The 15,375-nt window shown below is 41.6% G+C and overlaps 1 protein-coding gene across 6 annotated transcripts in view; it reads left to right on the forward strand.

Moving 5' to 3' along the window:
- PLCB4 (phospholipase C beta 4) overlaps nucleotides 1-15,375 on the forward strand; it is a 413,791-nt gene that overhangs the window by 254,262 nt on the left and 144,154 nt on the right. For 4 of the 6 annotated variants that reach the window (XM_032859169.1, XM_032859171.1, XM_032859172.1 and 1 more), the window contains exon 1: nucleotides 2,895-2,978. In XM_032859169.1, the coding sequence (XP_032715060.1) occupies nucleotides 2,895-2,978 (84 nt within the window). Of the gene's footprint in view, nucleotides 1-2,879; nucleotides 2,979-15,375 lie in introns of those variants that run through there. The other 2 variants (XM_032859166.1, XM_032859167.1) reach the window with 1 other exon arrangement.

Below are 15,375 nucleotides of genomic sequence, written 5' to 3' on the forward strand. Positions count from 1 at the left end.
TCTTCAACATTCTTACATTTTTGTCTCATTCCATTAATTTCTGAGACTCATTCATTGTCTCCTAATATGTTTGTGACTTTGTCAAATTTCTTTGTATTTGACCAGTTTTTCAGTATATGTTCTGATGTTATGTACTCACATGCTTTAATGCTAATGACTAGTAAGTCCCTGTGATCATCTCTTTTCCTAATATGATTTATCACTCTCTCTTGCTGTTTTCCCTGAGTCTGTTTTATCTGCTACATTACTGTGGACACCTGCTTTCTTTCTTCCTAGCATATGCTTATTAGACTGTTTTATTCATCCCTTCATTTTTGAACTTCCTGTATCATTTTTATTTTATAAATACTTCTGGTAAACAATCACAGTGTTACCTAATGTCAAAGCCTCTGTCTTTTCTTTTTTATACGTGAATTTAGCCAATTTATATCTGTTATAACTGGGATATGTTGTCATTTTCTTTTGTGTTTTCCATGTATAGTGTTCTTTTTCCCCCACCTCCCCACAGCTGTTTTCTTTTTAAAGGACACTCGTGTTTCTTTGTTGTGTTCTCTCCCTAATCATGTGCAAGTTTTACTCTCCTTTTTTAATTTCCTCTAGGAAAATTCTTAAATTCTTAAACTTCTATCTTTCTGCCAGTGTCAAGAGTCTTAAATACTGATATTCCACTCCCCAAATGCTTGACCTCCCTTAGGTCCATACTTCCTTCCCTTTCACCACGTGAGCTGCCACAACCTCTGTATTGATATAACCAGCAATTTGGGAGCAAAATTATTATAATTTCTTCATCTTTTTTTTTTTTTTTTTTGTAGAGTAAGTAAAACTTAAGAGTAAACTTTCCCTTTTTTTTTCTTCTGTCTACACTGTCTCCACATTACTTCCCCTATCCCATCTCTACATTTATTTTTCTTCTTGACGGAGCATGTAATACCTTAAGTCTTTCAGAGTAGGTCATTAAATCTTTTGTACCTTGTAAGTCCATAAATACCTCTATTTTCTCCTACAAATTAAACTATTAGTTGATTAGACACGATTTCAAGTCCAAAATTATTGTCCCCCAGAGTTTTGAGGTTGCAGTATTGAGAACAGTATGCCCGATTTCCATCTACCTGTCATTCACCTCTGAATTGTCTTCTCTCTGCGCATCTCTTAGGAATTTCAAAACTTCTCTTCTTATCTCTTGTTTTCAGTGACACCGAAGGTATTTTTAAGTGTGTGTATCTACCCACTCCCCACATTTATGCCGCTCGCATTAGTGGATTTTTTTTTCAACCAGGGACTCAGATAGTCACACTGAGGACTCAAATCTGAATATGCAAATATTCAAATTTCAGAAATATTCTTCCAATGTTGTTTTGATTAGTCCTTCCATTGGCTCTGTTTTCTCTCCTTCTGATGGAAGAAGCTGTTTCGTTGGGTTGCGGTTGAATCTTTGGCTTTCATTTTCCACCTCTCTAAATTGTTCCATTGTGCTTTCTTTCTGTGTTGCATTCTCTGAGAATCCCTGGGCTCAGCATTTCAGCTGAGTTCTCTTTATAATTCCGCTCATCTGATAAGAGATTGATTTCAACAATCTTTTTTAAATTTCTAGATTTCTAGTTAATTATATTTTTGGAACTGAGTGCACTGTTTCCCCCCCCACACTTATGAGCCACACTTAAGCCAAAGTCAGGTTCAGTTGCTCCTGTTAACTCTGTTTTCTTGGGTGTCAGTTCTACTTATTGGGTTTGGTGTCCATCTTCCATGTTCTTTGCATTGCTTAAATATTTGGTAATTCTTGGTTACCTTTTCATTGAAGATTTTCCTTTTCATTTAATTCATTTTAAACCTTTTCACTGAAGATTTCCTGCTTGCAGTTACTAGAGGTAGACCATGGTGGGTTATGCTAAGAAGTGTGGGTAGAAAGAGTGCCCACTTCTTCCAAAGTACAGGCAACCACCCTGAAGAATGTCCATGTTCTCTTTCAGTGTAATATGTGCTGCCCTGTGCTAGAAAGCAGACCTTCTGCAGTCCTCTGAGTGGCCCAAGTGAGGAAGGGGTGAGAGGGCTATTGAGAGAACCAAGAGCAATAAAAATATTTCAGCTACTCCTGTTTGATTCTGCAACTCATCATCCAGTGGACTTCTCTGACCATGCGTCCATCTTAGGCTCATAGTGTAGGCTGGCAGAACCACCCACCCTTAGCAGTAGGCCTCTCCTGTAAATAGGGTCAGGATTGTGGTTTCTCTCTTTTATCTGATGCCATCAGATTAAAATACATACCTTACTATCTTATATGATTTGGAGAGGGAGGGGAAGGTTCCCAAATGATCACCTCTGGTTAATCACCTCTTTGTGGCTATTACAGTTGACACTTGAACAACAGGGAAGTTAGGGGCTCCAACTTTCCACGTGATCACAAATTCACTTATCATTTTTTACTCTGCCAGAACTTAACTGTGAATAGCCTGTTGTTGAACAGAAGCCTTAGCAATAACATAAACACTTGGTTAACCATATTTTGTATATTATATGTAGGTATGTACTGTATTTCTACAATAAAGTGAGCTTGAGGAAAGAGAATGTTAAGAAAATCCTAAGAAAGAGAAAATGCATTTAAGTACTGTGCTATATTTATTTAAAAAAAAAAAAATCTTGTATAAGTGGACCCATCCAGTTCAAACCTGTGTTGTTCAAGAGCCAACTGTATTTCCCCAGGTTTAGAGACAAGGCGAAGGGAAGTTGGAATTGGATGAAGGAAAGAAGAAGAAAGAGACAATTTAGGGGCTTACTCTATGTGTATTAAGAAGAGCTTTCGCAAACGCATAAAGTGATTAACCTTTGATCTTCGCTTGTTTTTAAATTTTGCACACTAATGAGATGTTCTTTTTCATTTTTAGGTCTTGAGTGTAATCATGGCCAAACCTTATGAATTTAACTGGCAGAAGGAAGTTCCTTCCTTTTTGCAAGAAGGAGCAGTTTTTGACAGATATGAAGAGGTAAAGAAGTGTTATTAATCTTTTCTCTCAAAACGTTCTTATAATTATTTCATTTTAATTACAGTAAATAGTCTTTGACATAAGTAAGAACATCTTTGAGATTTATAAGTTGAAATAGTTGGAAAGAGGCAAGTTATGAGATCTAATAATAATGAAAATGATACTGTAATTTATTGAGCACTTACCGTGTGCCAGATATAATCAGGATAATGATGCTATAAATTATTGAGTGCTCACTGTGTGCCAGACAGTCTTCTAAGCACTTGTGTGTATTATTTGTTTAATTCTTCACAACAACCTTATAAGGTTGTTGCTATTATTACCCTGTTTTTACAGATGGGTTTCATGTAGTAACAGTTTTTGCCTAACGAAGTGTTTTTGGCAGGCTTGCTACATAAAACTTTGTATTTGTTGTAAATGGAATAGTGATTGGACTTTGTGCCAGTCATTTGCTTTGCTGGTTTCATTCGTACCAAACAGCTGGATCAAAGCTTAGCATGCCTGGGTTTCTACCATTTATCGTTTGTGCCCTTTGCAAGACAACATGGACTCCAGACTTTCTATAGAGCAGGAGTTTGGGGCCACCAATCTATTAGGGAAGTTTAGGTCTGTGAGTTGAAGCCTCATTAGCATTTGTAAATGGATTGTTTTTCTTGGACTGTACTTGAATTTGAGGTGAATTGGGGAAGGGTGGATGAGGAGACTGTCACCTCTGAGGCAAAGTGAAATGTAAAATTGTTTAAGACTTCATCTCAAGTCATAATTGGTTCCCCTAGAAAGCTCTGGAATGTGTGTGGTGGCTGATTGTGGTGGCCCCCTCAGAGGTTCGGATTGTCAGGCCTTTTCATGAGGTCTGTGGGCTGACGTGATGCAGTACTTGTCGACTTGGTTTTTCCAAAATGTGTATCCTAATACCCTCTAGATTTATGCCATAATTGCTTTGTAAGTAAACAAAATTGAGAAAGGCTAAGGATGGGCCCCAGTGTGGTCACTATTCCTTGTAGTAAATTAAAATATTGAAGTGACAGCTGTTTATAGGACAAACTTGACTCCTTCTGCGAAGGAACAGTTACCTGCATAATTTTGTTATGCGAAGACAGAAAATATTTCACCCCCTGGAGATAACCACTATTAATTCTTTGGCAGTTTTCTCTTAGTCTTTTGTTTGTTTGTTTGTTTGTTCTTCTTTTTTTCTCTCTTCCAGAATTGTGACTCTGATCTTTTGAAAATCTAAATCAGAACTTGCTTTTTCTCTATTTCAGAGGCTTCCATAATTCTCTATTGTAAGATAAGATGAAATATAAGGCCTTCCTTGATTTGGTTCCCGCCTAATACCGCAGCCTCATTTCCCAGCAGTTTGCTACACACACACACATTCTGCTTTCACCATAAAAATCCCCTAGCAATTCCCCCAAGATACTGTTATTTTACATGCTTTGTGCATGCTGCTCTCTTTTTCTAAAACGCCTTATTCCTCCTAGTGTGACTGGTGAACTCCTAATCATCCTTCAAAACCCAGATGAGAAATCTCTACATCATTGATCTCTTCCTTGACCCATTCAATAAGAGTTGTTAACTCCTTGGGGCACCTGGGTGGCTCAGTGGGTGAAAGCCTCTGACTTTGGCTCAGGTCATGATCCCAGGGTCCTGGGATGGAGACCCACATCGGGCTCTCTGCTCAGCAGGGAGCCTGCTTCCCCCTCTCTCTCTCTGCCTGCCTCTCTGCCTACTTGCAGTCTCTGTCTGTCAAATAAATAAATACAATCTTATTGATAATTCCTTTGTGCCACCACCAACCTACCTTTGCACATTGTACACCATATTCACATTTTATTTGCTGTTTTTATGTCTCCTACTGTGTTCTGAGTTTCTTGAGGTCAAAGACCATCTTTTACTTATCTTTCTCTGGGGACTAGCAGGAGGCCTGCAACTGCCAAACTCACTGTTGATGTAGCATTACAGAGAATTTTAGATAAAGATGTTTCCAACTCAGTCTGGTTCTATTATTGTTTATTCCTATTGTTAAGTGAAATGGTGAGAGTACTTGATAATCTTCGAGATCTTTATGGGGATCTGAACCTCAATAGACTCAAAACGTTAGGGTAAACTGTATAACAGTTTTCATCTTTTAAATAATAAATGACCAATATCAACAATTTGATATAGTTCAAGCTTAGTACAAAGTAAGTTATTGCAGTTGGCTGTTTTTAATCCACTTTACCCAGTGTGGCAAAGAAGGCCAGGGACTGGCTTAGCACTTACAAGCAATTTTCCCAGGTAAGCCAGGTCCAGGTTGAACACTAGAGGCACCAAGATAATGACCATTGACCCTTGGTTATGAGCTGGTGGGACATCACTCCCAGGAACTACTAGAGTATTATCCTAAAGTTTGGCAGTTTCCTCAGGCAGCATCCCAAGCACTGGAAATCTATAGGATTAATTAAAAATACTGCATGTCTTCTAATAAATCAGAGAAGGTCATTTTGAAGAGATTAAATATTATCACTGGCTGAGTATCTTGGCTACTGTTATGTAAGGAGAAACATATTAGAGGAAAAAGGTGCTATTTTTATGCTTTATCAAGTGAACTGTGATTTGATGAGCTGGAGGTTATTATTTTTATTTCTCAGGATGATTTTCTTTAGCCATTAATCATCACGAGTCACTCATATTTAGAAAACACTGATTTATGCGGGCTCCTAAGGGCCATTGCTTTTCACCCAGGTTCCTCAGAAAATGAGGCAGAGGTCACAGTCTTGAACAAGGATTAAATACAACCCAGCTCAGCTTTCAGCTTTAAGTGATATCTTATCAGGATATAAGCAAAACAAGTTTTCACTTAATAAAGCAGATGCCTCTCTTCATAACAACGTATCAAACAAGAAAGTCACGATATTAGAAACTGGACCGTGGCCACTTTTTATTAGCGTTTCCCGGTCCTGTAAGATTCAGTTCTTTGGAGCCACAGCTGCTAAAATATTAAAGGCGACAAAGTGCAAGTGTAGAAGGTTTGTTTCTCCGGTGTATGTGAACAGCAGTGGGAAATGACAGCTGACAGCAAACGAGAGGAGCAGAAGTTAGAGAAGACACAGCCCGAGTATCCCAAAAACATCATAGCAAAGGGACCATTTACAAAGGGGCATAAATGCCTTCAGCACCATGTGACAACTAACGTTATCATGAGGGCCTGACGGATCAGCCAGATACTCCATTGTGTTCCACGCATGTGTTTAAAGAAGGCAAGGAAGGGGGTCAGGCTGTGGGTGAGCGGGCACTAGATCAGAAAATAAGTGTTGACTAGTCACTATTTTTTTTATGATTTTATTTATTGAGAGAGAGAGAGCGAATGCATGAGCCTGGTGGGTGGGTGGGAGAGGGAGAAGCCGACTCCACACTGAGCAGGGAGCCTGACACGGGGCTCGATCCGCAGACCCTGAAATCATGACCTGACCCGAAGACAGACGCTTAAACGACTGAGCCACCCAGGCGCCCCTTCTCGTCACTGTTTTGAATGTATATGTTATTTTGCCAATAAATGTAATCAGTGCAATTGCATCTAAGCGTTATTTTTTTATTTCTGTATTGCTTTTGAGGTTGGCCACATTCTTAGAGACTGTGTAACATAGCAGTCTGCGTTGTAGCCCCTGGTTGTATTCTCATGCCAGTTGTAAATCTGCTTTTTATCCAAACCTATGTGACCTAAAAGTTACTGAAATGCAAAATGTATTTTGTTTCCTTAAGGGATGCTTGTTTTTCAGTCTTTAAAGCAGAGATTTTTCTATTGCAGAGGTGAGAAATAACAATACCTTTTAAAACACTTGCAACCCAAATGTCTCCCTTAAACAGTCTCCTGATTTTCCTTTAATAACATATTAAAAGACCTAAGACCTTATGCCCTGGCTACACTGGGCCCTCCCTGGTCTTTCCTAGATTCCTACCTGCGGACACTTTCTTGGTGATGTCCCGCATCCTTCGTGCCTTCTTACCTTTCTGTCCCCAGGACTTTGTATATATCATCAACTCCCCAGAGCAAGAGCATTGTATCAAATAGACTTTCACGTAAGATTTGCTGGTAGCAGAGGAGGATTGGAGCACACAACAGGACTCACTTCAAGATTAAACATCAGAGATGGCGCTCAACAAATTTCCTTCGCCAGCCTGGTCAGGGACTGGCTCTCATCGTCTTCTCCTTTCCCCCCTTCTCTTCCACTAAGATGCGTGTTCCAGCTTCTCTTCTTTTTTTAATCTCCTCCTCAGACTCCTTTTCCAGTTTACATATTTCCTCTTTTCCACATGCCTCTTCTCCAGATTAAAAAAAAAAAAAAAAAAATTTTTTTTTTCTTCTCTCTCTTAAGCCAAACAACCAAAACAGAAGATTTTAGTCCCTTCTCATCCTGAGCAGTTTGAAGTGAGAGTGTGAGGTAAAAAAGGGGCCAGACTCTCCTGAGACCTTTGTTTTTATGTAACCTCACATAATCCTTCTAGATAAGTGGTCACCTAGGGAGCTCTGCCTGATGAAGGTGGTCTGTGTCTGTGCTGCCCTTGACCACGTGTGGCTGCCCAGCACTTGAGATGTGCCTGGTGGGGTTGCGGGAACTGGGTTTTTCACTTTAGTTGGTTTTAATCTGAACTTACCCAGCTGCACGTGGCCAGTGCCTGTCTTACTGGGCAGCACGGTTCTAGGCAACAAGCTCAAACGACAACCAGATTTCTCAACAGAAAGAAGGAGCTCTCAGTTCCCTTGGTTGGAATCTACAGTTTGCTTCAGCTATGTCTTCTTGGTGGCAGGTAGAGCTGAGATTTAAATGTCGTACAGATGATTCACCTCAGGCTCCCATCCTTCCATGTCCTGGATCCCCAGGTGGGGGCTACTCCTTTTTCTTACCCATGAGACTTCATTGTCACTGAGGCAAGCTGCCCAGGTAGAGCCCAGTTTTCTGGAAAAGCCTTGGTCTTTGTCCTAGCCCCTTCCACCCTCTACCCTCCAACCCTTCCTCCAACAGACATTTTAGTGGAATCTGTAGGTGCTCCCACCTGTTACCAGGACAAGGGAAACAATTATTGCTGTCATCAGACCCAGTGAAATATCAAAGTGCAGGACCAGGACCAGCCTAAAGTAGGTCTGAGTGTGAGAGGCCAACAGTTGCCTCTTTCCAGGGCAGCTCTGAAATTCAAATGGAGGACCATGTAGCAAAGCTCCGAAAGGCCCAGACAGCCTACACACCCCAGGCTGTTCATCAGGGAAGTGAAGAATTTTCTAAATATAATTTTCAAAAAAAAAAAAAAAACAAAAAACCTAAAAACACAACCCTCATAGAAAGTATTTTGGCTTCAAGATTTATTTAACCCTTCTGTGAGGACACCGGCAAGATGGCAAAGCTAGTTCTAAGAGCACTGGAAGAAGACAGTTGTACATTTGACCCTTGAACAACTCGGGGTGCAGCCCAGACCTCTCTGCCATGAAAAATCCTCATACCACTTTGACCTCCGCCTTCCCCAAAATACTTAGCTGCTAATAGCCCACTGTTGACCAGAAGTCTTACTGACAACAAAAACAGTTGAGTAACACGTATTTTGTGTGTCATATGTATTCTCTGCTGTATTCTTACCATCAAGGAAGCTACAGGAAAGACAATGTTGTTAAGAAAATCCTAAGGAGAATACGTCTACAGCACTGTACTGTTTATCAAACAAAACAGAAAACCTCCACATCTACGTGGACCCATGCTGTTTGAAGGTCAACTATATATAGTTAGGAGAGGGAAGTTAACCCAAGTTTGCTCAGTTCACTACAAAGCTGGTTGCTGTCCTGTAGGACCATGAAACTATGAGTTCTGTGGTTGTCTTTTCTACCAGCCACGAATCCCACGTGTCTCTGTGGACACAAAACAGGTGCAACATCTCTAGCTAACTGCAAAGACTCTGAGTAACTGGTTGATCAACCCAAAGTACATTCTTCTATAGAAATAAATCCTCCTCGGGTAGGCCTCTTAGACAGTGTTCCCTTTGACTGTCCAGGTGATAGTTAAACTTTTATTTATTTATTTACTTACCTACTTATTTTTTAAGTAGGGTCCCCAAGTTTTGGATCGTTTAAACTGAATTGTATTAACAGGATCAGGATATTGGGCTCTAAGAGTGGAGTGTAGAATTTTGCCTGTTACTTGTATTTGCAGGGAAAAATGCTTACAGAGTCACCATGATGGTAATGATAATCATAATATTTAGTGGCTTTTCAACTTTAAAAAAAATTTTATTTATTTGAAAGAGGGGCGGAAACACACACTCACGAGAGAGCAAGCGCAAATGGTGGGATGGGGCAGAGGGAGAGGGAGAAGCAGGCTCCCCGCTGAGCAGGGAGCCCGATGTAGGGCTCGATCCCAGGCCCCTGGGATCATGACCTGAGTCTAAGGCAGATGCTTAAACCGCTGAGTTACCCAGGCGCCCCTAGTCTTTAAAGTACTCTAAAAGGTGGACAAAAATTTAATGATTAGTGAGAGAACTGAATGAACCCTTAATTTTGCCCACACACAGGAGAAATGCAGGGAGGTGTTGGGAGTCGAAATGGTTAGAACACTGGAGGAAAGACCAGAAGATTAATATTCTCCTGGGAGGTATTGCTGATGGTCAGTTGATGGTACATGGAATAGAAGCTCATGGTTCTATTATTTAAAGCCTAAAATTGCAAATCACAAAGCCAAAAATAATATAACTTCAAATTTGGAGTGGGGAAGTGGAGAAAAAGTAGGGAAATGAGCTCAGCCGAGTTTAATTACGGAATTTTCAACCTAGGAACCCATTACTACATGTGCGTGGTGGATATTAGTTCAGGAATTGCTTGTCTTGCCACAAGTCTCACTTTCTTCAAACTCCAGTCCCCACTAGAATTGGATATTTAAAGCAAAACAAAAATGTGTTGAGATCACTTCATTATCCAACAAATTAAGTCCAGACGTCTCATTTTGAAATTTAGCCCGTGGCCTAGGTGCCCCACCACCCTCACCCCGACCTTTCCCCCAAAGTCAAGTTGTGATGAGGAGGGCGGTGGGTCATCCTCCTTGTGGTGTGAGAGGGCTGGAAGGGGTGTCCAGTGCGCAGGGCTGATCTGGGATGCCTAAGAGACCAGACCCCCTTCTGGCTGAGTCTTAATGGAAGGGCCAACCAGTTGATCAAACCACAGCGGAGAGGTGGGTGGAGCCCACAGCTTGCTCAAGGCCATGGGTGTGGGGGAGGGGAGTGGCTTGTTCTTCTAGGGCCGAGGGAAGGGTGCTGGAGAGCAAGAACCGAAGCTACAGAAGGACAGTGTTCACATCATGGAGAGAAGGAAGGGGAGAGGCTAGGTATGAGAACGAATCAGAGGATTTTCTGGCCCAGTGGGTGGAAAAGGTGAAGGAGAATAAAGACTGTAAGGTGAGGTGGGGGTTTCTGGCACCGGAAGCTCGGGTGGTCCCTAAGGGAGGCAGAGAGAAGGGTCAGATTTATGGATGCACTTGGGCTGTTCCTCTTCCTGAAATGAACAGCATTTATCATCGTATCTTCCACAGTACCTAAGAAACATTTTGCTTATAATAGAAATCGCCTAAGTTTTAGTTAAAAATAAAGTGAGCAGAAAGGGAATTGAAAAGCATGAGTAGAGGATGAACAAATGGAAGCACACTCGAGTATGAGAATCAAGGTTGTAGAACCAGGACAAGGAGCGTGGATTTCTTTCTGGTCGTTGTGGGAAGCCATTTCAGCGAGACTGATGTGCTCTGATAGGCATTTTGGAGACACTTTGGTGGCTGTGTTGAAAATGGTTTGTGGTCGGTGTGGGAGGAGGCACGAGCAAAGTAGGTCGGAGATTGGAATGCATGGTTGGAGAACACAAGGAATTTAACAGAAGAAAGGCAAGCTAGAGTCTTACTCCTTCCTCCTACTGGCTGTATCACCACAGACAATTTTCTTTCTTTCTTCTTTTTTATTTTTTAAAGATTTTATTTATTTATTTGACAGAGAAAGAGAGAGACACAGTGAGCCAGGAAACACAAGCAGGGGAGTAGGAGAGGGAGAAGCAGGCTTCCTGCTGATCAGGGAACCCAATGCAGAGCTCGATCCCAGGACCCTCAGATCATGACCTGAGGTGAAGACAGTCGCTTAACCAACTGAGCCATCCAGACGCCTCTCCGTACATAATTTTCTTACCATCTCTGTGCTACAATGGAGATAATAAGGTGGGTGGGCCTAAGGATTTTGCCGTTCTATATTAGCCTGCCTTCAGGTACATTTCTTGTCATCTCAGCCATGTGACTTCTTCCTTACAAGATAAGAAAGTTGTGGCCAGGTGCCTAGGCACTTAGTCAGTTGGCCTGAACATGGAAACAACCCAAAAGTGTACCACCTAACATAGCCAAGTTTTTGCAAAAACACTCAGGCCTGTTCCTTCCTCTAGATCGGATTTAATTTTTTTTATTAATATATTTGTTCTTTTTAAGTCGGTTCCATGCACAGCATGGAGCTTGAACTTATGACCCTGACAACCAGAGTTGCATGTTGTATTAACTGAGCCAGCCAGGTGCCCCTAGACCAGATTTTAAAACAACAGTTCTGATACTATTAACTGTGCTTTCAAATTCCCAAAGCTTAGAGCTCGTGGGCATCCAACCCTGAAGCATTAAGGAAAAGTCTGTATGGTTTGGAAAATTCCAGAAAATGGATATCAAGGCAGAAGACTCTGGTTTGAGCCTTGACCCAGACATTTGCAAGTTATGACCTTGAGCAAGTCCTTTTACCTGTGTGAGTAAGCATCTGTCCTGCGTGTCAGTTTATCCGTGCCAGAGCTTTCTAGTAGGAGTCTGAGTCACCCGTGTGTGTGGATGGGATGTGTCTTCAGAACAAAGGCTCTATCATGGTTGAGACCAGGTCTGTTTTGTTGTGTCCCAGTGCTTATCCAGAATAAAAGGTTCAGCCAATAACTCAAAAGATACCAGTGCAAACTCTTGGCATAAATAATCAGACTTCTAATGTTTCTGCCATAAATGGCTTGAACCTCTCCCCCCTTTCATTTTTTTTTTTTAACCCTAACTAAGAGTGAGGGATTATATAACAGAAGCCCAGGATAATCCCAGATTTTCACTCATAGATCCTTGGTGCACATTTGCTCCTTTATTTGTGGGTAAGGTTAGAAGAGCAATTTCAAATCACAGTTTGCGGATCTGCCCTCTGTCACTATTTGCCTCTGAGTGTGTGAGCTTCAGGAAGAAACCACTCGCTGCCCTTGGTAAAAAAGAAGTGTGCCTTGATTAAACCAATGAAAATATGTATGTTAAATGACAGATTTTCCAGAGTGCTAAGTACAAACCTATTCAAGGACTTGGAGGTGAAGAAGTCTAAAAGTATTGGAACTATAAGAGACAGTTGCCCCAAAGAGAAATAACCAGAGGTCAGGCTTGACCAACCAGCAGGTAAAGTTCCAGCAAAGCAAGGAGAACAAGTGTGAACCTGATTTGAAGTCCCACTAGGAGACAGGACATCAAATCTGGAAGGAGCTTTGAGGCCTGAAAGTAAAGAAAGGCACAACTTAGTAATGTGAAAAGACAAGTGTATAAAAGGATCAGGGATTGGTCAATAATTGTATCAGTTTTTGTTGTGTTGTTACACACAATACAGCACACCAAAGCTTAATGACATAGCAGAGCCAAGCTTTCCTCTGTCCTCTTAGGTTCAGTGGCTGGGGCTAGCAAATTAAAATGACATAAGCCAGATGAACAGGAAGAAAGGCATAAAATTGTGTTGATGTTACTATTTTTACAGGCACAGGAGCTTCACCGGAAAGTGAAAACCCAAAGAAATGGGTAGACTCAGAAGCTTGTATACTGTTTTAACAAAAGATGATAAATTGTGGAGTAGTGACCAGATAAAGGGAAAGAGGATTTGGGCTTCTAGAGGCAATAAATTGTGAGAAGATAGATATATATGGGGAAACAAATGAGAGATAGAGGTTATTTTACAAAGGTTTGTTTGTGCAGACTCATCTTGGTGCCAGCTTTCTGTCTTCATGCCCATAACTCTCTGGAGACGGGATTCATGGCTGCCTTCATTTCTCAGAAGTTTCTGATTTTAAGCAGATGAGGGAAGCTTTGAGAAGGCCTTTTTCTGCATCTGTTGATTCTCAGTTATTTTCAGTTCACCATAATCCATATGCCCAAGTGGCATATTTGGGAGTGATATATTCCAATCCCAAAGTTTAAGATAGCAACCACTTAAATAGCCTAAGATTCTGTGGGTCAGCCATCCAAGTGGAGCTCAGCTGGGCTCACTCAAGTGTCTGCTGAGCTGACTTGGGGCTGGCTGATTTCAGGTGGCCTTAGCAAGACCTTCTCCTTTCCAGTCCACCTGATCTGTCATCCTTCTGCCAACAGGCGAGGCTTGTTGTCTCTTGGAGTCAGCCGTGTTTCTGCTGCATTCTCTAGATCAAAGCAAGTCATGAGACCATCTCAGACTCAGTAGAGACACCTCCTGATGGGAGAAGCTATAAGTCACATTGCAAAGGGTGTGGATGCAGGGAGGCATGAAGGATTGGGCTGTCTTTGTAATCAACCACAGTTCTCTTAGGTACTCTTTATGTAGTAAAGGCTTAGAACAGCAGTCAACATACTTTTCCTATAAGGGACTAGACAATTTATCAGGCTTTATAAGCCACACGGTCTCTGTTACAAATACTTGACTTTGTGGCACAAAAAGTCACAGAACATAGATAATCCATCATTGAATGAATGGGCTATGTTCTAATAAAATTTTATTTTCAAAAACGGGGGCACGCTGGATTTGACCCACAGGCTTGTAGCTTGCAGACGCCTTGCTCATAAGACAAATAATGTTACACAGAAATGAATAACACATTAGTTTGGGTGGTAAGGATACTTTCAGTTCCAAGTAGTTACTTGGAGCCCATTGTTTGCCCTTACAAATGTCTTATTTTATTTTTAGGTTAGCCATTCTCCACTTCTTTTCCCTCTTCTCTAGAATTCTATCAGTTTTGCTGTGCAGTGAACCACTTGGGTCTTTCTTTTCTATAAGATGCCCCAGTTTGCTTTGGTTTTGCTTATTAATTACTCTTTTCATTTTTATGTTTTTTTTTCCCCTCTCCATGAAGTTTCCTTGGGTTTGCTATTCTTCATTTGTTCACAAGGGTAGAAGATAACTTTATCCCCTGTTGGAATAGAAGGACCTCACCCGTGAAATAGCATCTGAGTCAGTCTCCTGGAAAATTCTATGGCTTGAGATGTATTCTGTTCATGGGTGCAAGAAGGTCTGTTTATTGCTGGAAGACGTGAGATGCATCCACGAGGAAACCAGAGAAGGAAACCTGGGGTGGCATAGATTTACAAGGAGCATGTGGAAAAAGAACAAAACAATATACGAAGAAAGTGTATGGATAATGAACCCATAAAATTAAAATAGAGGGGCTGAGAAGCCACTGAAGTGCTAGTTCTTTGTTGCTTCTATTCAAGCTGGAGTATATAGGAAAATGCTCAGTATTAATCCCTTCCAGCCATGTCTGTGGCCACGGGTGAGCAGGTGCACAGCGGCCAGAGAATCCTTCTCATTCGGGGGGATGAGTGCAGCCTTGCAGATCTCCATGCTGATGGTGAGGAGGCTTGAAGGACATCCGGGCTGCATGCTGTTGGCGCATTCTCTTTGGGAGTGTCCTCTGTTAATGCCTGTGGTCTAGCCATTGAATTAATAGAGTTCGTTCAAGGGTGAACAAATGAACCGTCCAGTGAAATATACCACATGTGTTAAAATGAATCCTGTTCAGGTCCCTTCTTGAGTAATACAATTCTGTTTCTTTAAACTCCACTCCATGGGAATGAGTTCCCTGTTCCTAAAAATTTAGGGGGAAATGTTTGCATTGTTGTTACTGATTTCGCTTGTGTTTAGGGAGGGTGCTTTTTTAGTCCTTCCACTAGAAATAGGTGCCATGGCCACCGTGAGCCTCCACGAGGTGCTCTGTAAGGGGTGTTGCTGTTTAAATGCTGAGCAAACACTGTTTCACTTAAACCTCAGAAGATGCTTGCTGTTGGGGCACCTGGGTGGCTCAGTCCTTGGTTCAAGTATGATCCTGGGGTCCTGGGTTCGAGCCCTGCATCGCACTCCCTGCTCAGCGGGAAGCCTGCTTCTCCCTCTCACTCCCCCTGCTTGTGTTCCATCTCTAGCTCTCTCTTTCTCTCTCTGTGTGTGTCAAATAAATGAATAAAATCTTAAAAAAAAAAAAAAAAGGCAGCAGCAACAGCCTGTTGTTGGGTAGATCTCTAACCTCCTTTTATAAACTCTAGAACCAAGGCTTATGGTGGTTAAATACCTCATCTGAGGCCACATAGCTGCTCACAACTGACCAGAAAGATTCCATGTGCTAGCC

Source organism: Lontra canadensis, unplaced genomic scaffold, assembly GCF_010015895.1.
Source record: "Lontra canadensis isolate GAN:19392208 unplaced genomic scaffold, GSC_riverotter_1.0 scaffold16, whole genome shotgun sequence".
NCBI lineage: Eukaryota > Metazoa > Chordata > Mammalia > Carnivora > Mustelidae > Lontra > Lontra canadensis.